Source organism: Heptranchias perlo, chromosome 26 (assembly GCF_035084215.1).
Source record: "Heptranchias perlo isolate sHepPer1 chromosome 26, sHepPer1.hap1, whole genome shotgun sequence".
NCBI lineage: Eukaryota > Metazoa > Chordata > Chondrichthyes > Hexanchiformes > Hexanchidae > Heptranchias > Heptranchias perlo.
The window spans coordinates 18,626,048-18,652,161 of record NC_090350.1 but is presented as its reverse complement, the minus strand read 5'-3'; the positions used below and the strand labels follow the sequence as shown (position 1 = coordinate 18,652,161).

Genomic DNA, 26,114 nt, shown 5'->3' with positions numbered 1-26,114 from the left:
CAACTGTACCTGGTACATATTGGAGAGGCCAGAGGGGAGCAGGAGCCTCAGCCACACATTGAATTTGCAGCTCCCAGTAAAAGTCTCCTCAGGGCTGGGTGTGGGTTGGTTTAGTTAATCTCCTGTATACTGTATGCCAGGCACTATATACAAACCTCGTGAAGGCAATGTTTTGATAACTTGTCCAGTCAGACAGATTGGACGCAGATTAATGGGTAAAAAACAGTCTCCCTTTCTGAAAGTACTGCTCCTTGGGACTGACAGGACTCCCTCCAACACCGGTGATAGAAAGAAAAAGCTTGCATTCATATAGCGTCTTTCACGATCTTAGGACATACCACAGAGCTTTACAGCCAATTAAATACTTTTGAAGTGTAGTCCCTTTGTAATGTAGGGAAACATGGCAGCCAATTTGCACACAGCAAGTTCCCATACACAGCAATGAGATAATGACTAGACAATCTGTTTTAGTGATGTTGGTTGAGAGATAAATATTGGCCAGGACACCAGAAGAACTTTCCTGCTCTTATAGAATCATAGAATCATAGAAGTTTACAACATGGAAATAGGCCCTTCGGCCCAACATGTCCATGTCGCCCAGTTTATACCACTAAGCTAGTCCCAATTGCCTGCACTTGGCCCATATCCCTCTATACCCATCTTACCCATGTAACTGTCAAAATAGATCTTTAACATCCACCTGAGGTGTCAGACAGGGCCTCGGCTTTATATCTCATACAAAAGACGGCACCTCCGACTGTGCAGTACTCCCTCAGGACTGCACTGATGTCTCTGGAGCAGGACTTGAACCCATAACTCACAGGCAAGAATGCTACTACTGAGCCAAGACTGACATTGCTGATGTCCAAATACCCAGCATATGTTGGGACATAGTGGGAATTATATTTATCTGTGTTGGTCCTTCCTTCCCCAACCGGAGTATAGAGAGAGAACCCCAAGATCCATCCCTCACTGGACTATTTCAGTAATCCCCGGTGACTCCTGTGATGGATCACTACATTTGGAAAAAGACAAATCTAATTTGAGATTGTAATTGATGCTGATGTACATATTGTTTATTGTTCCCTGTTCTGTTAATTTAAAAATTGTAAAAACTGTCAACATATTTTGATTGGTCTATAATACATTAGTCAAGAAATGTTGCATTCCAGACAGCTGAAGTATTTGCAAAGCCAGAATTCCTGATAAGAGTCTGCTTCAAAGTCTGTCGATTATTTTAGCCTCTGATTTATGTGCACCATGTAAGCAGTAACAGTTGTTTTTTTAATGGGAAAAATTCAATGATTAATTTATCGACTAGTTTTTGGAATTTGTCCTTCAACTTGTCAATGGAATATAATTAAACTGCAATCCAGTGAACTGGTTGTTAAAGTTAATTTGACTGTACAATGACTTCATGGAACTGGCTTTGCTCTAAATGAACATGATTTATAATCTAGAAATACTGAACCCCTTCTACGCACTGCTTTAATTAGATTAAAATAATGGCAAGTATTGAACAGTGCTTGAGAAGTATGAAAGACAAAATGTCATTAAATAACACACTTGGGAATCTTAAGTCTTTAATATGGCGTATACAAAATATTGTGAAACAAGGCTTACAAAAAGAGTGATATTTTTAATAAATTAAGCCATTTACTGGTACTGTAAACAAAGGAAGAATGCATTGTTTAAAGGTGCGTTATTGCCTCAGGTTCAGTTCCTGGTACAGGTAGGAACAAGGAATAGCCTGTTCCATTCACTCCACCACAGAGCTCCATATTTCAGTGGATACAATTAAACCTTTGTAAAATGCAATCTTTGTCAGTCATTGTGCGAGCTGTTGAGTTGCTGAACTGATAAGTTCATCTTGCAAGTTATTTTACCAGATGAGTGTGTCCCTTTAATGTGCAAAAAGCCCTAAGTTAGTTCCTTCAGCAAGGGGAATCCGATTACCCAAAGAATTTAACTCCAGCGTGAACACAATATGAATATAATATTCTCGTTCACACTGCAATGACTTCACCTCAGTAAAAAGTCAGTAAGTTTTCCCCAGGTGGAATCTTAACAACATTTTAAAACGTTGACACCAGAATAACAGTCCACATAGATTTTCAGTGTAACCTGGTAGACTTTTCACCAACTTTTTCAGACATTACACTGTGCACTGATACATAAGACCCTAAACTAAAGCTATATTTCCCTCAATAAAACGTGCAGCTGTGCTAAAAGGAACTATGTATGTAGTTGCGTGCATGTGTATATTATGCATGTTACATATATAATGCATGGATGTACAGTATGTATATTCCATATATATATATACAGCAAGGGCACTCATTATGCATAGTATGTATGTCCATTATGTATGGCAGTGAATAAAGGTTCATTGAGAACCACTAATCAATGAAATGTTTAAGTGATCAAATAAAATTTAGACTTTGTGACTGTCTCCATGTGGCAAAATAGCTTGACCTTGGATTGTGGGACATACACCAAGCTGTTTCAGCATCACATTCTATAAGCGAAGGAATAAAATGCACTGCAAAACCAAGTTATACCAACCCCTACTATCTAGAATAAATTAATTTAAGATCCATGTTGATATTTGAAAGTAAACCATGAGAATCCAATGCCAGTTGAACACATAAATATAAGTGTAATACATAGAAGTATATAAAAATTACAACATGGAAACAGGCCATTCGACCCAACCAATCCATGTCAGTGTTTACCCTCAACACAAGCAAATAGTCCAAATCACATTTACCCACCCTGTTCCCATATCCCTTCAATCCCTTTTTCTTCATCCATCTATCTAATCTAATCTTAAATGTTAACATAGTTTGTGCCTCAACCACTAACCCTGCAAATGAATTCCAAAGCCTCACAACTCTCTGTGTGAAGAATTTCTCCTACCCTCTTTTTTAAAATCTCTTGCATTTAACCTTGTATCTATGGCCCCTCATTCTTGACCCCTCAACTACTGGAAACAGTCTGCTTCTATCTTGTCCTATCTGTTCATAATTCTAAACATTTCTATTATATCGCCCCATAATCTGCATTGTTCTAATGGCTTAGTAACTAGATGCACCTCATGGCCTAACACTGCGCGACACAGACCTTCCTGATCTGTGGTGAGTTAACTGATCTTAGTGGAAAGTGGCGGCTGGGGGTGCTACAATTGGCTTCAGTCTTCAGGGTCATGCTCAAGAGTCTTGTAAAGGGATGGGTTATTGCTAGGGGATAGCTCCAACACGATAGTCAAATCCAAACCTGCCTGATTTGGATCAACCAAAATACGACTGCTTTGGATATGTAAGCAGCACCTCTGCCAGACGTTTGCAGCAACAGATGACACCAGCAGCTGGAAACAATTTTTGCACAGTTAAAGAAATCTAAAATTTGGTGTTGGATTCAGATTGAAACAACAATGCAGTCAGCTCCTGATGGGCTGCCTCAGAAAGCTTTGGCGGGGTGGGGGGTTACTATTCTATGAACTTGGATGTGGGGAAATGCCACTGAAAGAGCACACAAGGAAGTCACACAATGAAATGTTCAGAGGGGGCCTCTTAAGGATTCTATGAATTACTGCTTGCAGGAGCTGTCCAAAGAGCTCCAATAGTGTCAACATTTCAGCAGTACATCGTGATATCAGCCAAACTGGTCACCTTCCAATTTACAACCACCATTTCAGTATATCCTCCGCCAGTCATAACTGTATAGTTGCACCTCTAGAATCCAAAGAGCTTCTACAAATACATAAAGGGCAAAAGAGAAACTAGGGAGAGAGTAGGGCCTCTTAAGGATCAACAAGGTCATCTATGTGCGGAACCACAAGAGATGGGTGAGATCCTAAATGAATATTTCACATCGGTATTTACGGTTGAGAAAGGCATGGATGTTAGGGAACTTGGGGAAATAAATAGTGATGTCTTGAGGAGTGTACATATTACAGAGAGGGAGGTGCTGGAAGTCTTAATGCGTATCAAGGTAGATAAATCTCCGGGACCTGATGAAATGTATCCCAGGACGTTATGGGAGGTTAGGGAGGAAATTGCGGGTCCCCTAGCAGAGATATTTGAATCATCGACAGCTACAGGTGAGGTGCCTGAAGATTGGAGGGTAGAAAATGTTGTGCCTTTGTTTAAGAAGGGCGGCAGGGAAAAGCCTGGGAACTACAGACCGGTGAGCCTGACATCTGTAGTGGGTAAGTTGTTAGAGGGTATTCTGAGAGACAGGATCTACAGGCATTTGGAGAGGCAGGGACTGATTAGGAACAGTCAGCATGGTTTTGTGAGTGGAAAATCATGTCTCACGAATTTGATTGAGTTTTTTGAAGGGGTAACCAAGAAGATAGATGAGGGCTGTGCAGTAGACGTGGTCTACATGGACTTTAGCAAAGCCTTTGACAAGGTACCGCATGGTAGGTTGTTACATAAGGTTAAATCTCACGGGATCCAAGGTGAGGTAGCCAATTGGATACAAAATTGGATTGACGACAGAAGACAGAGGGTGGTTGTAGAGGGTTGTTTTTCAAATTGGAGGCCTGTGACCAGCGGTGTGCCTCAGGGATCGGTGCTGGGTCCGCTGTTATTTGTTATTTATATTAATGATTTGGATGAGAATTTAGGAGGCATGGTTAATAAGTTTGCAGATGACACCAAGATTGGTGGCATTGTGGACAGTGAAGAAGGTTATCTAGGATTGCAATGGGATCTTGATAAATTGGGCCAGTGGGCCGATGAATGGCAGATGGAGTTTAATTTAGATAAATGTGAGGTGATGCATTTTGGTAGATCGAATCGGACCAGGACCTACTCCGTTAATGGTAGGGCGTTGGGGAGAGTTATAGAACAAAGAGATCTAGGAGTACAGGTTCATAGCTCCTTGAAAGTGGAGTCACAGGTGGATAGGGTGGTGAAGAAGGCATTCAGCATGCTTGGTTTCATTGGTCAGAACATTGAATACAGGAGTTGGGATGTCTTGTTGAAGTTGTACAAGACATTAGTAAGGCCACACTTGGAATACTGTGTACAGTTCTGATCACCCTATTATAGAAAGGATATTATTAAACTGGAAAGAGTGCAGAAAAGATTTACTAGGATGTTACCGGGACTTGATGGTTTGACTTATAGGGAGAGGTTGGATAGACTGAGACTTTTTTCCCTGGAGAGTAGGAGGTTTAGAGGTGATCTTATAGAAGTCTATAAAATAATGAGGGGCATAGATAAGGTAGATAGTCAAAATCTTTTCCCAAAGGTAGGGGAGTCTATAATGAGGGGGCATAGATTTAAGGTGAGAGGGGAGAGATACAAAAGGGTCCAGAGGGGCAATTTTTTCACTCAAAGGGTGGTGAGTGTCTGGAACGAGCTGCCAGAGGCAATAGTAGAGGCAGGTACAATTTTGTCTTTTAAAAAGCATTTGGACAGTTACATGGGTAAGATGGGTATCGAGGGATATGGGCCAAGTGCAGGCAATTGGGACTGGCGTAGTGGTATAAACTGGGCGACATGGACATGTTGGGCCGTAGGGCCTGTTTCCATGTTGTAAACTTCTATGATTCTATGATTCTAATCAAAGAACTTAAAAACATGAAGGTGTGATTTAAACCCCAACTTTTACAGTAACTATGAGCATGGCATTTTAATCTTAATAAAATCAGCAGCAATTCAGTTCTGAAGGTCCTTAATTGAAAGAGTACAAGAAAAACATTTTATTCCAACAAAATTTTTTTGGAGTTCTGTTGATGAAATACGTAACAAATTTTGGCAGCACTTAAGGAAATAAAGATTCCGACAGAACCCCAAGAGTTGGCAAACATATTTTTCCTTTCCACATATTTCACTGCTAGGTCGGACTTTACAAAGCTTCTACCTGTAACGCCCCCATTGCTGTCCATTACAAAGATATTACATAGCGGAAGTTGACTTCAAGATCATGTGGTTTGTGTGTTCACTCTACCAGCCACTGGTCTTTGCTCCCACATCTGTGACTATAAGCTATTTGAAACCACATAAGAACTTAAACTATGACCAGCCGGGCCCTTTATCATTGATCAACCCGAACAAAGCACCTAATCACAATATTCCTCAAATGCTTCTCGTTCTGGAAATGTATCCAACTTTTTATTAATTCATTCTTGGGGTATGGGCATCGCTAGCAAGGCCGGCATTTATTGCCTATGCCTAGCTGCCCTTGAGAATGTGATGGTGAGCCTCCTTCTTCAACTGCTGCAGTCCATGTGCTGAAAGTGCTCTCACAGTACTGTTAGGTAGGAAATTCCAGAATTTTGACCCAGCAATCACGAAGGAATGCTGATATATGTCCAAGTCAGGATGGTGTGTGACTTGGAGGGGAACTTGGAGGTGATGTTGTTCCCATGCACCTGTTGCACTTGCCCTTCTAGGTGATAGAGGTCATGGGTTTGGGAGGTGCTGTCGAAGAAGCCTTGGTGAGTTGCCGTCCTGCATCCTGTGGAAAGTACACACTGGAGCCACGGTACACCAGTGGTGGAGGGAGTGGATGTTTAAGGTGGTGGATGGGCTGCTGATCAAGTGAACTGCTTTGTCCTGGATGGTGTTGAGATTCTTTGAGTGTTATTGCAGCTGCACCCATCCAGGCAAGTGGAGAGTCTTCCATCACACTCCTGACTTGTGCCTTGTAGGTGGTGGAAAAGCTTTGGGGAGTCAAGAGGTGAGTCACTCGCTGCAGAATGCCCAGCCTCTAACCTGCTCTAGTAGCCACTGGGTGCATTTATGTGGCTGGTCCAGTTGAGTTTCTGATCAATGGCGACCCCAGGATGTTGATGGTGGGGCATTTGGCGATGGTAATGCCACTGAATGTCAAAGGAGGGCGGTTAGACTCTCTCTTGCTGGAGATGGTCATTGCCTGGCACTTGTCTCTTAATTCAGTTATATTGTCCACTTCAATGGCCTTCCCTGGTAACTTATTCCCTAAGCCCTGTAGTGAAAATGTTTCACTTAATTTTCCTTCTTACTCTGCCGAGCTTCCTACATTTTAATTTATGTCCCTCTGGTATTGGAACCCTTTGCCGTAGTAAAGAGTTAGCATGGATCTACTGACCAAAACAAAATATGGCCAGATTGAATTTAATCAGACTTCAAACACACTTCCACCCACTAATCAAATGTTGTGGTAGGTGACACAGCAAGTTAGTTTGCCTTGGGGCAGAACGTGGAGATGAGATGATGTGAAGACCTTCCTGAATCTGACTTTTTTTTTAGCAAAAACTGGAATATCTTCATAAAAGATGGTGCCTGCCCGAGAATGGTTTGCAGGTTTGTTGAGGTCTAGTTTATTTATATCAGGTGAAGAAAAATAGTCTGCAAGTAATGTGGATCACCATCGCTGTACCTAAGGTTCGATTACTTCTGTACATTCAAATGAAAGTAACTTTTGACCTGCTTACTGATGGAAGTTTCATGAATTCAAGTGAATGACAACGTTTGGATTTTGGTTTCCGGAGAAAGACTTGTTTTCTGAACTCAAGGTTGCGTCAGATGATTTCTCAAATAAGGCGGTTGATGCCTTTGTGGACTGATTTGTGTGTCTTCGTTTGGCTGGGGTACAGCAATCTGCCACGATTCTCTTACTTACAAGGTACATAAACTCACAAATGTTTATAAGAATACACAAGGCTGCAGTGACAACCATAAAAATAGTGAAGATCTTTTTCTCAGTCGGTCTGGCGATGAAGCAATCCACAGTGTTGGGGCATGGGTCCAGCTGGCACTTAACAAGGCGAGGTAAATCAAAGTTTTCATAGATGCTATAAAGTGCGTACAGGAACCCACTATCAATTCCTGCTTTAAATACAAGGCTGATTATGTAAGTCCACCACAGTCCTCCTTTCTTCTTCCCTGTGTCATTGTAGAGTGTATGACAGGTGGCCCCGTGTTTTTTCTTGTTCTTCCTCTCCCTTTCTTCTCTGTAAGCTACATGCATGACCACCAGCAGGGATGGTGTGGAGACAAATATGAGCTGCAAAGCCCACAGTCGGATGTGGGAGACAGGGAAGTAATAGTCAAAGCAGACATTTTCACATCCAGGCTGCTTGGTGTTGCATTCAAAGTCTCTTTGGTCATCACCCCACACTCTTTCTGCCGCCACTACATAGACCATCACTCGGAAGAGGAAGAGAACGGACAGCCAGATCCTGCCGAATCCTGTGGAATATTTATTCACCCCACTGAGCAGGCCTTGAAGGAAAGCCCAGTTCATTTTGCCTGAAAGTCTTCACTAATGCCTGAAAGGGAACAAAATACAATCAACTAATAGTAGATAGAAAGCAACTTGAAAACCATTGCAGATAAAGAAGCTTCAAAACAAATTAAGTTCGAAGAAATGGCAATACTTCAAAATGGTAGAGTTCTTTGGTGGTCAATTATATTCTTTATTTCCCAAGGAGAGTGTTCAGTCATGCATATGAAGGGAAAGCAATCTTATGGGAGCTATCTTTGCAGGGTTGTCCTGATAAGAGTTTGATCGGCAACCTTTTTGGGACAAAATGATAAAACTGGGTTGAATTTTGAAAAGCTTTTCTTCTCTAAGAATCTGATTTCTCTTTTTCCTTCTGTTGCAATTAGCGAAAGTAAAAAGGTTCCTGTTTCTGGATGACAGTACTGCTTCCGATGGTTTAGTGTATCTAGAAACAGCTATGTGCATTAAATCAGTTGTTTATCATGGGCAGAAGTTACCAATTTCCGACATTAAGTGGAATGCCAAATTGCAGTTTCCAATCACTTAAAGGGGTGCATTTGAAGTTTCACCGCTGGTCAAAAAATTGGCGGTAGTGGATCAGCCCGCCCAATTTCCTTTCCATTGAAGTCAAAGTTAAAATCTACCCAAAGAGCATATAGATATATAGGGCGCGAAATTGGGCCATGTAGTGCCCGTTGTTTCGGCGCTAGAGGGCCCCTCCGACATCCAAGATGGCATCTTGGACGCGCACGCACGTTTCCTGCGTGACGTGCGCCAGACGCCATCTTGGTATAGGAGTTAGCGCATGCGCTAATCCCGAACGCTGGAAGCATGTAAAGAAGGGAGAAAATGGCTGAAATCAGTGTGCAAAGCTGATTTAAAGTGATACACACAATTTTGGACCTTAACACTCAACTCAACGCACAGTCTTATCCCCGACCATCTAAACGTTTCTTACAGTGCCTGAAGGACCCCCCCACCAGCGCTATTTAAAGGGCCATGCAGGTGTTGCAGGTTAGTTGCTGGATTATTGCTTCTGGCTGCTGGAGGAGTAGGAAATGTTTTTTAAAGCTCTCTATTCTTATTGAGAGTTCCTACGCTACTTTTGAGAGAGCTTTGCCAGGTATTGCCTTACAGGTCGGAAAGTTACAACCCTGATGAAATAACATTCCTGCCAACCATGGGCGGTCTGCTAAGGCTCCCGTTGGGCTTTGAGCATGACTGGGAGCATATAGAGAGGCCATGCCCAGCAGGTCAAGCTACGAGGAGACGGAGGACAAGGAGGCGCAGGGCACTGAGCAGGAGGCCCTACCCAATGAGGGCCTTCAGGGAATCAATTCTCTTACCTCAACATGACCGAGGAGGATTGCATCTGATGCCTGAGGTTCACCAAGGAAGCCGTCACTGAGATCTGTCAACTGGTGCGGCCACAACTGCAGCCTCAGAGCAGGGCGAGGACAGCATTGACTGTGGCTGTGAAAGTCACCATGGAGCTGAATTTCTATGGCTCAGGAGCATTTCAGGCCTCTGCTGACGACATGTGCAACATCTTGCAGTATGCAGTGCACTGCTGCATCAGGGAGGTCACAGATGCTCTGTACCAGATGAGGAACAAGTTCATCAACTCCCCTCTCGACAGAGACAATCAGAAAAAGTGAGCACGGGGGTTCGCCCGCATTGCTGGCTTCCCCATGGTGCAGGGTGCCGTGGACTGCACACATATTGTCCTGCGTGCCCCGCACATCAACTCGGCTGTCTTCGTCAACCGAAAGGGCTTCCACTCCCTCAACATGTAGCTGGTGTGCGACCACATGCATCGCACCTGGGAGCAGTCACGACGCCTTCGTCATGAGGCAGTCCAACGTGCCAGCTATCTTTCATCCTACGCGGTAAGTTCTTTGTAATTTAATTGGAACTGTTTTAGTTTGGATTCTGGGAGACCATTGTCCATGAGCCTGGAATCTGAGCATACACTATTAAATCCGGCTCCAATATCCCAAGTGACAGAACCCGAGATGTCCACAAAGAACTGGGTGTAAAATTCTGCTGCCTGGATAAGACACTTGGATTTAGTGGTGCAAACTTTGGGAGCAGCCTTGCAGGCATTTGCCTCTTAGAATCTGAACAAAAACAGCTCCACTATAAAAGAAGTTTAAGATAGGATTGATGCCCCAACACGCCACTATCTGTGCAGAAAATTTTTTGGCCAGGATAGAAAATGTTTATCCACAGGAATTCAGAGAATGCAGCTTGAGCATGAATCACTGAGTGGCTCCATTTGGTACTCTGGGCAAAAGGGGTATGTCGAGCCTTGCTGATCTTTGGCGAGTCCTGTTTTTGAGATTTTCTGACAATCTTTGCAAAATATCCCAAATCTCCCCGCCTCCTTTTTTTAAAATCCCGAAGTGATGCATCGTTTTTTGGCCAGATGGGCTGCCTTCTATACTAGCTTTGTGCAGATGTCTAAGATTCAGCAGATTCATGCAAAGTCAGCAAAGCGTGGAAGCAGTAACTTCAACACTTAACATCTGAATTTGTTATTGTGGAATGAGGATGTTGATGAAACTAATAATCTTAATGAAGTTTCTTCCTGGAACTTAACAGCTCTGCAGAAAACTGTGGCCATTTAAAGATAAATTTAAAAGTCATGAATTTAGGTTGTAGAAACTCCTGATCGCAAACTAAACAGCTCAAGATTCCATATCTATAAAGGCAGTGATTGTCCACTTTGAAGGTCACATTCTAATCTTCTCTAATTTAATGCCACTGCTGTGAGCTTGCAATCTATCACTATCTTAGAAGCTCATGGCAATAATAACTGGTTGGCAATAAAAATTTGAGCCATTCTAACCTGTCACCAGAATCACTCAGTCTGCAATCCTTCCCCCCATTTACCAGCATGAACTTCACAACTCAAAAGTGGCTGTTGGGTTCTGCTCATTCCAAGGTACCAGAAACACCTGCCTGGGTGAGAAAACAAGCTGCTTCAGACAATGTTGGAAAATGTGAGGTTATGCACTTTGGCAGGAAAAATCGGAGAGCAAGTTATTATCTCAATGGCGAGAAACTGGAAAGTACTGCAGTATAAAGGGATCTGGGGGTCCTAGTGCAAGAAAATCAAAAGGTTAGTATGCAGGTGCAGCAGGTGATCAAGAAGGCCAACGGAATGTTGGCTTTTATTGCTAGGGGGATAGAATATAAAAACAGGGAGGTATTGCTGCAGTTATATAAGGTATTGGTGAGACCGCACCTGGAATACTGCATACAGTTTTGGTGTCCATACTTAAGAAAAGACATACTTGCTCTCGAGGCAGTACAAAGAAGGTTCACTCGGTTAATCCTGGGGATGAGGGGGCGGACATATGAGGAGAGGTTGAGTAGATTGGGACTCTACTCATTGGAGTTCAGAAGAATGAGAGGCGATCTTATTGAAACATATAAGATTGTGAAGGAGCTTGATCGGGTGGATGCGGTAAGGATGTTCCCAAGGATGGGTGAAACTAGAACGAGGGGGCATAATCTTAGAATAAGGGGCTGCTCTTTCAAAACTGAGATGAGGAGAAACTTCTTCACTCAGAGGGTGGTTGGTCTGTGGAATTTGCTGCCCCAGGAAGCTGTGGAAGCTACATCATTAAATAAATTTAAAACAGAAATAGACAGTTTCCTAGAAGTAAAGGGAATTAGGGGTTACGGGGAGCGGGCAGGAAATTGGACATGATTTTAGATTTGAGGTTAGGACCAGATCAGCCATGATCTTATTGAATGGCGGAGCAGGCTCGAGGGGCCGATTGGCCTACTCCTGCTCCTAGTTCTTATGTTCTTATGTTCTTACACCAATGCAAAAGTTTTACTGCAGCTGGTGCAAAGAGAGAACCACAATTTAGCTCATTACTGAAAGGGACACACTGAGCTCTTCTCCTTTGCCTTTACAGTATACTGTGACTGCTTGGCAGAGAATTTTGGTAGTGTCCTTATTGGAGGGTGGGGGTGGGGGTGGGGTGGGGGGAGATGGTCAGTAGTAGCACAGTGCGGAACAGATGGCAAAGCCTATGGCATGAAACTTTTCACTCCATACGAGGAAGGCACAGTTGACTTATTCAGGACAAAGAGTCCGGAAAGTGTTGGGATGGTGGAGAATGGACAGGTATACAGAACTACTGGTATGACTTGCTTGATATGTTACACTCACATATCCATACACACTGATTGTTCATCTAATAACAGCACACGCGCAAATAGATATCTTCTATCTGCTCTCCTCACAGAGCAAGGAGAGCTCAGATGGCTCTTGAAGAGCACCACCTATCACTGACCCTACTTAAGGCAGGTACCAGTACAGTTATGCACTGTGGGAAAATATAACGATACTGAAGAGGAAGCACAAGATGAAACATGGGGAGCTCAGGAGGAAGGGGTAGCTAGCTGGTCCAGGGTGGAAATCCAGCATGCTATGTCTCACTGCGGAGTTGTATGGAATACAGACCTAAGTGGGTCTGCTTTCCAATAGAGGCTGTTGGAGCTGCAATATGGTATTGCGGACTCATTTACTTCCATGCATTTTTGGAGGGGTAGGAATTCTCAGAGCAGCACCAAACACAGATGGGGAATCCATCAACGTTCTCTACGAACACTCCACCACTTTAAACTCCAATCTACCTTCTTGCTAAAATCAGCACAGATCAGAATGTTGGTCCCATTGTTTCTAAAGTTAATCTTCTGGTGCTCAGTACTTGTAGGGATGAGCAGTGCAGTTTTTTATTGCCAGCTTCAGCAGGTAAGTGCTTTACCTGCTTGTGGGCCACGAGGAGCAGGAGTGCTTCCCCCCGGCCCCCTAAGCAAATCTTCTGCGGCAATCTCTCCCTCCCCGCGATCGGCCGAGCCCCTGTGATCTCTCCCCACCCCCGCGATCTCTCCCCCCCCTCTGACTTTTTGAAGTGTATTTGCTGTTGTAATGTAGGAAATGCAGCAATCAATTTGCACACAACAAGGTCCCACAAACAGCAATGTGATAATGACCAGATAATCTGTTTTAGTGATGTTAGTTGAGGGATAAATGTTGACCAGGACACCAGGGAGAACTCCCATGCTCTTCTTGGAAATAGTGCCATGTGACCTTTATGTCCACCTGACAGGGCTAGTGGGGCCTTGGTTTAACATGTCATCTGAATGACTGCACCTCCGACAGTGCAGCACTCCCTACAATACTGCACTGGAGTGTCAGCCTAGATTTTGTGCTCAAGTCTCTGGAGTGGGTCTTGAAACCCACAACCTTCCGACTCAGAGACGAGAGAGCCAGCCACTGAGACATGGCTGACACATGGACACAAACAATGGTTTATATTTTGTATAACTGAAATAATAATGAAAATCCATTCAGGATAGACATTTCCCAATGACAAGGTCTAATTTAAACGCGGCCAGCTATGAATCTTATTCATTTTCAGACTGACGTGGCCACAAAAGGAAAGGATTATCACAAAGACCTCCCAGAGACGCAGCTGGCTGAAGTCACACAAAGCAAAATAGATTTACCTTATCAAAAATCACATAAAATAAAGAAAGAAATCTGTGATCAACAATCACCTCCTTGTTTTTTTCTATAAAGTCTTCAATCGCAATTTCTCTTTTTATGACATTTTCACCTGTAAATCTGCTTTTAAAGGTTTGCGTTTTTCTACCGTATATCTCTCTGCTCCTCCACTCCATTAAGAGTTTTACTATTTAAGTTACATTTCCATTCCCTGTTCTTTGTCTCAAAGTGGACTGCATCACATCTTGAGCTATATTTGCCACATATCTGCCCATTCCCTCAGGCTGTACATGTCCTCCAGTAGTCTTCTGTATTCTGCCTCACAGTTTGCTATGCCCTCTGGCTTTGGGCAAGGCAAGCTTTCTCTGAAAGACAAATTCTTGTTTTAACTCAACTGACTGTCTTCGCTAGTAATATGGTCATTTAGCCAGATTCCAACTTGTTTCTGGTGTGACTGGAGGAAACCATTAATCAGAGCAGGGGCTGGGGCAGAGATGGACCATAAATTTGGTACAGTTTCACAGGCACCACTGATATGATAGGTCATCGTGCAGAGAAATCCCTCAAGGGTAAAACAAGTTATTCTTGGTATCAGAATAAGCATCAATTTTCTGTGACAGAACAAAGCCCCCATTGGTCAAACATGCAATTTAACCTGTAATTCAAATGACAGGATTCAAAATTCAATCAGAAGAACATTTGGATTGACGACAATTCATTCCTACAGCTTTATTAATGAGACAGGCTCCACTGTAGTTCCTTTCCCAAACACAAAAAATGTTACACATCAAGCACATTCACATCCTAATGGGGATAATGCTTTAAGGTGTCTGTCAGGTTTTTGTCATTCTACTTGCCTTTCACAAACATCATTTAGACCAACTAATGTGCATGAGCTTTTCTCTCTTCATATTCAATTTTTCAAATGCATATAAAGAGATTATTTGGAAAGGGATAGCAAAGGACAGTGAGTACAGATCCTGTCCACAGTATCTGCTCCTGTGATGTGCAGTGTTCACTGGACTCCTACAAGCGGAACTATTATAATCCACTGAGTTTATGTGTTGAGTGCTGAGTTAATCAGTCATATACCCTCCTTTAAACCGATAATTAAGGTTTAAACAGTTTATACCTTTTTTGACAAAGAACAATTCACAACAAAGCTGCATCTGATTTTCATCAAAACCTCAAAGCCCCATTTTAATCTGTGAATTTTTTTCCCTGAAAGCTCATTTTTAAGAATTCACGATGAGGCTCTTTGCATTTTCCTTTTATTTAGCTTGAAACATTTTGAAATATCTTTCAACATATGAGGAGAAACGTACCTGCAGAAGTAAGACCAACAGATGTTTTCCAACAATTCACAGCTCTACCTTGAAAGTCTGTCAAACTCAGTTCTCATGTGTCTGTGTGAAATACTCCCTTTGAGACGGAATCTGCCTTTTGTCGTGTCTTGACAGGGAGCTGTGGGTGGGGCTTGCTTTAGGAATGACAGCACACCTGTGTGAAAAAAGTAGACAGAAAGTTAGAATTCTAAAAGATGACAGTAGGGTTGACACAGAAGAATATAAAATAATTACAATATTAAGTGAATATTTTCTCAAGAAGAATAACATTAGCCTGATATCCAATACTTAAAGTCACCCAATCTCCTAGAGGATGCTAAAGTCAGTCTAGCAGAGGTACGTAATCATTTAAAGGGATGTGGAAGTGCATGAAGGGATACTTGACCATATTAACTCTTTATTCACTCACTTAACTCACATATGGTCAAGTATCCCTTCATGCACTTCCACAGGGATCAAGGACCAACAAATCCCTTTGGCCAGATGGCATATAGCAGACAGGATGGGGGCTTTTAACCCACATAAACGGGTGGGTTGGGGCAGGTGGGAAGTTAAAATAATAGAATTTTGCAGCACGACCGCAACCCATCTCCAACGCACCCACTTACAGGTTCAACGGAGGTGCGTTTGGGTGCGTGCGAGTAACCCACTCACCGGAGTCGATAATTAGTACGGGCGGGTGGGTACTAATCAGAGCAATTTAGCTGATCATTATATGTTAATGAGGTGATTTTAAATTGAATTTAATGCCTCGAGCACAGGTTTCCTGGGCCGTGGGAATCCCAGCAGGTAAAAGGAGGCAAGAAGGGCTGGATCCAGGCGGTAAGCGCCTTTATTGCACTGCTTGTGGGCCAGGAGGAGCGAGAGTGCTTTCCCACAGCTCACCCAAGTTCACTTCTTAAAGACCCTGTAATCGACCGACTCCCCCCTGCCCACGATGTCCAATGCGCCCCACCACCACCCCCACGTTGTCTAACCTCCCCCCACCACGATGTTTGACCGCCCTCCTGCCCCGCGATCGGTACTCCCATCCAAATCTTGATCTCTCCCCAAACCTACCCCATGTCCCCACCACCATCCAAACCCCGAAGACTCCAATCTCTCCCCGGCAGGCAGCGAGCCTGTCAATGTGGCTGGCTGTAAGGGGGGAAACATGTTGAAAATTTTTTAAAGACGTCAAAATCGTCACACCGTGCGAGAAACCCTTACTTCCGGGTTTCCCGTCTGAAAATCCTCCCCCCATTCTCCTCCTGGCTCTGAATTAATATCCAGCCCAATGTTTGCAGGGCACCAGCTCTCCTCATGTGGGAAACACGAGGCGCTGGTGAGGTTCTGCAGGATTGAAAGCAAGCAAACATAGGGCAGCATTTTAGCACCCGCCCCGAAAATCGGGAAATCCCGGAGCGGGACCGGAGCCCGCCTCGAACCCGCGCACTTCCGGGTTCCCCGCTGACACGCCGGCGTGCGCGCGATTAAAGCCAGCGGGGTTCCATTTGACGCTATTTATTTTGCTTGTTCAGGTCATTAACTGACCTGATTAAGGGATTATGTGCGGAGGGGTGGGATTTTCGAGCAAACTGGGACTGTTTCACACACTGGGGGAAACACTCCCAGTTCAAATGGACGTGTTGCAGCCATCAGCCTGTGGCAGCTGCAAAGGTCCATTTGACAGGTGGGGCGGGGGGGAGACCCTCACCCATTTTAGGAGGCCACTCTGTCACTTGGGACAAAGTTTGGCCTCCACCACCCTCCTCCTGACAATCAAAGTCACCAACTTGCACACTTACCCCGGGGTCCAGAGACATGTACCTACCTTGCGGACCCCCTCAGATGTACATCTTGCGGATGGGGGCCGCCGTAGCTGCAGTCATGACCTCCTCGGAGGGCGTACAGCATCACCAGCCTCACCAGCCTCGCCATCCACGCCGTCCACCTCTGACACGTGGAGCTCCACAACAGAGTGCTGTGATACATCCACCTGCACAGCAGGAGGGAGGGCTACCACAGAGAGAGATGCGTCGCAGAGGGCACTACCCTCGCCACAGGGTCCACAGACCGAGGCACAGCTTCCTGGACCTCTCTGAGCAGCAGTGCACACGGAGGCTCAGAGTCACTCAACATGTAGTCGTGGACATCTGCAGCCTCCTTCATGCCGAGCTGCTCCTGGCTGGCCCGAGCACCATCTTCTTACCTGTCGCTGTCAAAGTCACCACTGCCCTCAACAACTTCTCCTCCGCATCCTTCCAGGGTGCAACCGGGGACATCGCCGACGTCTCTCAGTCGTCTGCACAAAAGAGCCCTGCAAATACACCTACACCCACTCTGCAGTGACACAATGGGTGGCATCAGTTGTGGGTCTTCATAGTGATCCTCAGGAGCGGGCATTATTGAACAAACCAGACAAGATTCGCAAAGACGTGGCAGTAGTGGTGCCAATATAAGATGTAATGTGAGTTGGTCAGAAATTCAATATAAGTAACAACCATGACAAACCCTCAAACACCCTTGTGCATCCCCTTCATGCTCACGACACGTTTGCCTTACGCTGCCTACTGCACATAAGTGATGCATGCCCTGTGGCTGCAGCACAGGTAGTGGCAGGTTGAGTGAGGCTGGCCGTGAAAGAGATGCATAAGAGGGTGAGCATGAGATCGAGCCATGAGATTGTATGAGGATTGGGTTGAGTGGTAGTGGCGGGATGAGTACTGGCGAGGTGAGTTGGTGCAGGTAAGATGAGGATGAGGTTTGAGTGGGTGTGAGGGGTGATGTGACAGAGTAGTGTTGGCAGTGCTGAAGGAGATGTGGGGTGGGGGCGGTGATGTGGCAGACGGAGTGTAGGGGAAAGAGTAAGTTTACTCACTTTGGTTGACCTACTGAGGTCATTGGAGCGCCTCCTGCATTGTATGCAGGTGGGCGATATGTTGGTGGTGCTGGTGACCTCCTCTGCCACCTCGAGCCAGGCCTTGCTGGTGGCAGAGGCAGGCCGCTTCCTCCCGCCCGCCGGGGGGAAGAGCTCTGTCCTCCCCCTCCTCCTCACCCCATGTATTGATACCTGGAGTAAGGCATCATTACAGTGGGAGCAGCCTTCCCCCTGGGCTGCTCCATGCTGTAATTTTTTCTGTTTGTTGCAGCATCTGTCAGTGGAGGACTGCCCCTTTAAATAGAGCTCCTCCAGCTGACAGATCTTACTGCGCATGCGCAGCCCGCCCGACGCGCAGATCAGCAGTGGGGAACCCGCAGGACCAGGTAAGTGGATCCAATTGGGCTGCGATCGCGCGGGGAGCTGACTCATTTCGCCAGGCGCGTTACCCACGCGCCCGATAACCCCCCCGCCGAGAACCCGCAGCCCTGCTAACATCGGGCCCATAGTGTCTATTTTTTAAAAAGACTGACAAATTACATCCAGAACGCTAAAGATCCATTAGCCTAACTTCAAAATAGCAGATGATATTGTACGGGGAAAGCTGGAGGAATATCTGTGTAACAATCATTGTATTAAGGAACATTCAGCATGGATTTAGAAGGCGAGATCCTGCCTGACAAATGCCTTAGAAATGGCTTAGGAATTCCTGACATTTACCTGAGGAAGGAGGAAGCCTCCGAAAGCTTGTAGATTTCAAATAAAATCGTTGGACTATAACTTGGTGTTGTAAAATTGTTTACAATTGTCAACCCCAGTCCATCACCGGCATCTCCACATCTTAGAAATGGCTGCAGGATGGTCAGGATTGGGAACTAAATATACCGGATTATAAGGTCTACAGGAGAGATAGGGAAAATGGAAGACGGGGAGGAGTAGCCTCAGTGGTTAGAGATGAAATCACTTCAAGGATGAAGGAGGATATAACGAGAGGTAAGCAGCCAACAGAGACCTTATGGGTTAATTGAGAAATAGGAAAGGATCTAAGACTTTAGTGAGAGTTGTGTATAGGACCCCTGGCAGCAGCTCTGAAGTGCTAGATTGTATAAATGCGGAGATTAGACAAGCGTGTAAGAAAGGCATGGTGGTCTTAATGGGGGACTTTAACCTTCACATAGATTGGGAAAAGCAGACTAGCAACTGTCAGAAAGGTAGTGAATTTCTTGAGTGTGTCCGGGATAGTTTTCTACAGCAGTATGTCCGAGAGGCAACAAGGGGGCAAGCCATACTAGATTTAGTAATGAGTAATGAACCAGATTTAGTTAACAGCTTAACTGTGCGTGAACATCTATCCAATAGCGATCATAACGTGATCGAGTTCAATGACGTGTTTGAAAGGGAAAAAAGTGAATCAGCTGCTGAGATCCTAGACTTGGGTAAGGCCGACTTCAATGGGATGAGACAGAGACTGTCCACAGTAAACTGGGCATATCTGTTAATGGGTAAAACGACTGATGATCAGTGGGAAATGTTTAAAGAAACATTTAACATGATACAGAATCGGTTTATACCCCTGAGGGGCAAGAACTCTACTTGCCAAAAAAAACAGCCATGGACAACTAAAGAGGTAAGGGACAGTATAAGACATAAGGAAAGGGCATACAAAAAGGCAAAAAATGGCACAGATCCTGGCGAATGGGAAAGATAAAAAGATTAACAAAGGGTCACAAAACAGATAATAAGAGCTACAAAAAGAGAGTATGAAAAGAAACTTGCAAGGGATATCAAAATCAATACGAAGAACTTTTATAGTTACATTAGGAAAAAGAGGGTGGTCAGGAGCAGTGTTGGCCCCTTAAAAACTGAAAGTGGGGATATTGTCATTGACAATGGGGAAATGGCGGACATATTGAACAATTACTTTGCGTCAGTATTTACATTAGAAAAAGAGGATAGCATGCTGGAAATCCCAAGAAAACTAATATTGAATCGGGGACAGGGACTCAATAAAATTAATATAAGTAAAGCAACAGTAATGAAGAAAATAATAGCACTTAAGAGTGACAAATCCCCAGGACCAGATGGTTTCCATCTCAGGGTTTTAAAAGGAGTAGGTGAGCACGTTGCAGATGCCCTAACTATAATCTTTCAAAGTTCTCTAGATTCAGGAACTGTCCCTCTAAATTGGAAAATTGCACATGTCACTCCGCTTTTTAAAAAAAGGAGAGAGAGGTAAACCAGGGAATCATAGACCAGTTAGCCTAACATCTGTTGTGGGGAAAATGCTGGAGTCTATAATTAAGGATAGGGTGACTGAATATCTCGAGAATTTTCAGTTAATCAGAGAGAGCCAGCATGGATTTGTAAAAGGTAGGTCGTGCCTGACAAACCTGATTGAAATTTTTGAAGAGGTGACTAAAGTAGTGGACAGGGGAATGTCAATGGATGTTATTTATATGGACTTCCAGAAGGCATTTGATAAGGTCCCACATAAGAGACTGTTAGCTAAGATAGAAGCCCATCGAGGGAAAAGTGCGGACTTGGTTAGGAAGTTGGCTGAGCGAAAGGCGACAGAGAGTAGGGATAATGGGTAGGTACTCACATTGGCAGGATGTGACTAGTGGAGTCTTGGGGCCTCAATTATTCACAATATTTATTAACGACTTAGATGAAGGCATAGAAAGTCTCATATCTAAGTTTGCCGATGACACAAAGATTGGTGGCATTGTAAGCAGTGTAGATGAAAACATAAAATTACAAAGCGATATTGATAGATTAGGCGAATGGGCAAAATTGTGGCAAATGGAATTCAATGTAGAAAAATGTGAGGTCATCTACTTTGGATCAAAAAACAGGGCACTTTCTAAATGGTAAAAAGTTAAAAACAGTGGATGTCCAAAGGGACTCAGGGGTTCACGTACATAGATCATTGAAGTGTCATGAACAGGTGCAGAAAATAATCAATAAGGCTAATGGAAAGAGGACTGGAGTACAAGGGGGCAGAAGTTATGCTGCAGCTATACAAAACCCTGGTTACACCGCACCTGGAGTACTGTGAGCAGTTCTGGGCACCGCACCTTCGGAAGGACATGTTGGCCATGGAGGGAGTGCAGCGTAGGTTTACTAGAATGATACCCGGACTTCAAGGGTTAAGTTACGAGGAGAGATTACACAAACTGGGGTTGTATTCTCTAGAGTTTGGAAGGTTAAGAGGTGATCTGATCGAAGTTTATAAGACATTAAGGGGAACAGATAGGGTGGATAGAGAGAAACTATTTCCGCTGGTTGGGGATTCTAGGAGTAGGGGGCACAGTCTAAAAATTAGAGCCAGACCTTTCAGGATTGAGATTAGGAAACATTTCTACACACAAAGGGTGGTAGAAGTTTGGAACTCTCTTCCGCAAACGGCAATTGATACCAGCTCAATTGCTAAATTTAAATCTGAGATAGATAGCTTTTTGGCAACCAAAGTTATTAAGGGATAGGGGCCAAAGGCAGGTATATGGAGTTAGATCACAGATCAGCCATGATCTTATCAAATGGCGGAGCAGGCACGAGAGGCTGAATGGCCTACTCCTGTTCCTATGGTTCCTATGTATCTGGACTTCCTTGAGAGGTTACAATAGATAGTGGAGTTCTCCTAATATATTAAAAGCTTTGCAGTGTAAATTTGTCTGTACCTTAAAAAAAAAGGTCACATTTTTCTGACTAAAACCAATCAAGAAAAACTCCTATTTCAAATCTGGAAAACTTTTTCCCCAATCCCCTCCACACACACACACGGCACAGGGATCAATCCCTGCACCAGAATCAATAGGCCCGAGGCCTAGCTGATATTGGGCCTCAGGCCTCATTTACATCAGACTGGCAGGCTGCAGCCATCTGCTAGGTATCCCGTGGCAGCTCATCAACAAAGACCATTTGAATTCTGGGCTCCTGCCGGCAACACAGGGCGACTAGGAGAGGGGAGCAACCGGAAGAGGGGAGCGTCTGGGAGAGGGGGGGCGACTGAGAGAGGGGGGATGACCAAGGCGGTGGTGGGGGGCGGGGGGCGACAAGTTGAGGCGACCGGGAGCTGGGAGAGGGGGCGACCGGGAGAGGGGACGATCGGGAGAGGGAGGGGGTGACCGGGAGATGGGGGTGACAGGGAGAGGGAACGCCCGGGAGGGGAGGGGGCGACCGGGAGGCGGGGGGGGGGGGGACGACTGGGGGAGTGAACGACCGGGAGTGGGGGCGACTGAGAGAAGGGGCGACCGGGAGTGGGCAGGCGACCGGAAGGGGAGGGCGACAGGGAGAGGGAACGACTGGGAGAGGGGGCCCATAGTACGCACAGCATGGAAAAGCAATCAAAACAGCTAAAAGAATGTTTCAGTATCTAGTCAGATGAGATGATTGCAGGTCTACAGAGATTATGCCAAAGCTTTCTAATGCACCGATCAGAAAGAATCACCAAATCACAAAAAGCATATGCATGCATTGTAGGGGGAGGAGAGAAAAGATACAAGACTAAAGTGTTAAGTGGATCAGCTTGAAGGAAAGATTAATAAAAATGATTTCTCTGCCGCACTGCAGAGACTATTGCCAAAATCATTTTTTGATTGAAAAAGAGAGATATGTAAAGTGAACAGATTATTAGCTCAGCTGTTTTTTTAAAAATTCATTCTCAGGATGTGGGCAGCGCTGGCAAGGCCGGTGTTAATTCCCGTCCCTCATTGCCCCGGTTTGATACAACCGAGCAGGTTGCCGGCCACTTCAGAGGGCAGTTAAGAGTCAAACATGTTGGTGTGGGACAGGTGTCACAGATAGGGCAGACCAGGTGAGGATGGCAGGTTTCCTTCCCGAAAGGATATTAGTGAGCCAAGGGTAAATCTTCCACCAGTTCACTTCCAATGCCAGAGCATTGCATGATGAGAGTGCAGACTGGAATTTTGAGTGGGTGGGATAGAACACCCATTACTCAGCTCACCCAATTTTACAGACAGTACAGACAGAAAATCAGGTCACACAGGTCTTCACACCTAACATTCAGATGCTGCACAAAATTACCCCATAGTTTTCAGACCAAGGTTCAGGATAAGGATCTAGCACATAATGAATAAACAAACTTGCAATTATATAGCACCTTTCACAATTACAGGACGTCCCAAAGCACTTTACAGCCAACAAAGTACTTTTAATGTGTAGTCACTGCTGTAAGAAATGCGGCAGCCAATTTGCACGCAGCAAGATCCCACGAACAGCAATATGATAATGACCAGATATTCTATTTTTATGTGGTGTTGGTTGAGGGATAAATATTGGCCTGGACACTTGGGGAGAACTCCACTGCTTGTCTTTGAATAGTGCCATGGGCTCTTTTACATCCATCTAAGAGGGCAGATGGAGCCTCAGTTTAATGTTTCATTTGAAAGATGGCACTTCCAACAGTGCAGCACTCCCTCAGTACTACACTGGAGTATCAACCTAGATTTTGTGTTCGAGTCTCTGACGTGGGATTTAAACCCATGACCTTCTAACTCAGAGGCTCGAGTGCTACTGACTGAGCTATGGGTGGCACCTACTGAACCATTTTTCCAGTGTGGATGTTTCTAAAATTCCCATACTCCTCTCCTGAGGTTACTGACTCTTTGCTGGGCAGGGGTTCTCAAAGGCACCAGCTATCTTCCCATGTCTAGGCCAGGTAACCATTTTTGATGTGGCAGCCAAGGCAATGAGTGTCAGAAAATTATTTGTTCATAGGCTAATTCTGATTCTCTCACCTTATGTTCACACATGCTCACTATAGGGGTCACTGTACACGCTTCCCCTGGTCCCTGAGGCCAATGGTACAACTCCTGTCCACCACCCTGGCAAAACTCATTTGGTGTTAACTGAATGCACAGTGTCACAACTCAGACTCTCTCCTCAACCTATTTGCGCTCACATCGAAAGGCAGCTTCCATCAACAGACCCACTTGCAGAAGAATCTGTCAAGATTATAACAGCTGCCACAGCAGCAGGAAGTTGGATATTTAACTCTTACAAAATCCAGTTTTAAATCCCATTCACTGTGCCGTTAGAAACTTTTTTCAGGGGCAAATTTATTGGGGATTGTCCTGTTCGTCCACCGTTTTCCGGGGTTTCCGCGGCTATTCCACCAAAGTTATGGCGCCCGAGCAGGAGAATCCCTGCGGAAATTCACCCCTTATTTCACCAATTACATCTACCAGCAAATCCAAAGGAAGGTTGTGTGCTCTGGTTGTGTGTATTAATGATTGCATGGAGTGATTTCCCTAGTAACGCCTCACTTACTTCCTCCAAGAACCACTGCGTCTTTAAGGATGCTTGCTTTACAGGTAAAAAGAATTGCTCCTCCTTGTGCAAACCATTTATTATTAACCATGATTACACAAATCAAATCCATACAGTGAAAGGAAAATACACTGTGGGAGTGGTGGAACTAAAAGCTGCAAACTGCTCTGTGCAAACATAATGTGGACGATTTTAACTCCTGGGTGGGAACATGGCCTAGCGAGCGGACAGCCTGTCTGGGAGCAGGAGAGGGGAGGCCAAGTCAATTTTAACCGCTGAGAGTCGCTGACCTTCCTGACCAAAATGGCCTGGAAGTTGGCCGGTACCGGCTAATTGGTCATTAAAATTGGGCAGCAGGAGGCCGCTGCCAGGGACCAGAAGAAACAGACTCTGGCATTGAGGTAAGTGGTAAGTGGGAGGAGGGGGTTTCGAGAGGTGACCATGGTCTGGGGAGGAGGAGGGAAGCCCAGGGAAAGGGAGGCCCATGGCTTCCTTGTCCACAAGGAAACTACAGAAAATTAAAGCAAACCTATCTTGCTGGGTTTCTTCTGGTCCCAGCTCCTGTTCCCGACAGGTTTGGCTGCCTGGGGATTCACAAGGTTTTGACTATGTAGGCCTGGAGTTAATATAGCTGTCGGGTCCCAATGTTGTTATCGGGACCCAGTCTGCATATTTAAACAAGGACCACACCGGCTTTGGGCGGGTGTCTTTGATGCTTGCAATTTAACATTGAAGCCGGCAGGTTTGGGGTGGGAGGCCAACAGGCAAGTCTCCCCCTCTATTTTAACTCGTTTTCTGTCGGGCGGGAAGTTAAAATTTGATGTAGTGCATTGTGATTTTATGAACTCATGGGGTGATAGTGTTAAAATGGGTTAACGTCTTTCCTAAAATAGCAAAGAAACGCCGTACTAACATTGGTCCATTTCTGTTCTAGATATTTATAGATAGGTAAAGGGAGCAAAATCTGGAAATTTGCTGATGACACAAAAGTAATGTGTTTTGCAAACAGCGAGAAAGATGGTGAAACACTTCAGGAAGACATAGAGGGGTTAGCTGAATGGGCAGTAAGGTGGCAGATGCAATTTAATGGGGAGAATTGTACATTTTGGGAGGAAAGACAAGGAATGGGAAGATGCTGGAGACCACTGTGCAGTTTTCGGTGCCACATTATAGAAAGAACATTAATGCGCCCAGTAAAATCGGTGGGCTCCCCGCGCGATCGTAAGTAAATTGAAGCCACTTACCTTGGCTTCCGGGTTTCGGGCTGGAAAGCTGCACAGCGGGCGGACTGCGCACCCACATGATAGGCTGTCAGCTGGAGGAGCCCTATATAAAGGGGCAGTCCTCCACTGACTAATGCTGCAGAAAGGAGCCAAAATTACAGCATGGAGCAGCCCAGGGGGAAGGCTGCTCCCAGGTTTAATGATGCCTCACTCCAGGTCCTACTGGATGGGGTGAGGAGGAGGGGGAGGACAGAGATCTTCTCCCTGGCAGACGGGAGGAAGTGCCTGGCTCGAGGTGACAGAGGAGGTCACCAGCACCACCAACATATCACGCACCTGCATACAGTGCAGGAGGTGCTTCAATGACCTAAGTAGGTCAGCCGAAGTGAGTACACTTACTCATTCTCCTACACTCCGTCTGCCACATCACCGCTCCCACCCCACATCTCCTTCTGCACTGCCAACACTACTCTATCACATCACTCCTCACACCCACTCAAAGCTCATCCTCATCTTACCTGCACTTGCTCACCTCGCCAGTACTCATCCCACCACTACCACTCAACCCAATCCTCATACAATCTCATGGGTCTATCTCATACTCACCCTCTCATGCATCTCTTTCACGGTCAGCCTCACCC

The 26,114-nt window shown here is 45.0% G+C and overlaps 1 protein-coding gene across 1 annotated transcript; it reads right to left on the bottom strand.

The window, feature by feature from the left end:
- Positions 1–4,968: 4,968 nt before the first annotated feature.
- Positions 4,969–15,164, bottom strand: LOC137342523 (gap junction beta-4 protein-like). The gene is made up of 2 exons (XM_068006455.1): positions 15,079–15,164; positions 4,969–8,269 (listed from the first exon to the last, which is right to left on the bottom strand). Exon 2 carries the CDS (start codon positions 8,242–8,244, stop codon positions 7,444–7,446), a length of 801 nt encoding a protein of 266 aa, XP_067862556.1. The 5' UTR covers positions 8,245–8,269; positions 15,079–15,164; the 3' UTR covers positions 4,969–7,443.
- Between the last annotated feature and the right edge of the window lie 10,950 nt (positions 15,165–26,114).

What these genes read in the sequence shown, in the direction of transcription:
- LOC137342523 (XM_068006455.1), bottom strand. Translation starts at nt 8,244, where the DNA reads ATGAACTGGGCTTTCCTTCAAGGCCTGCTCAGTGGGGTGAATAAATAT.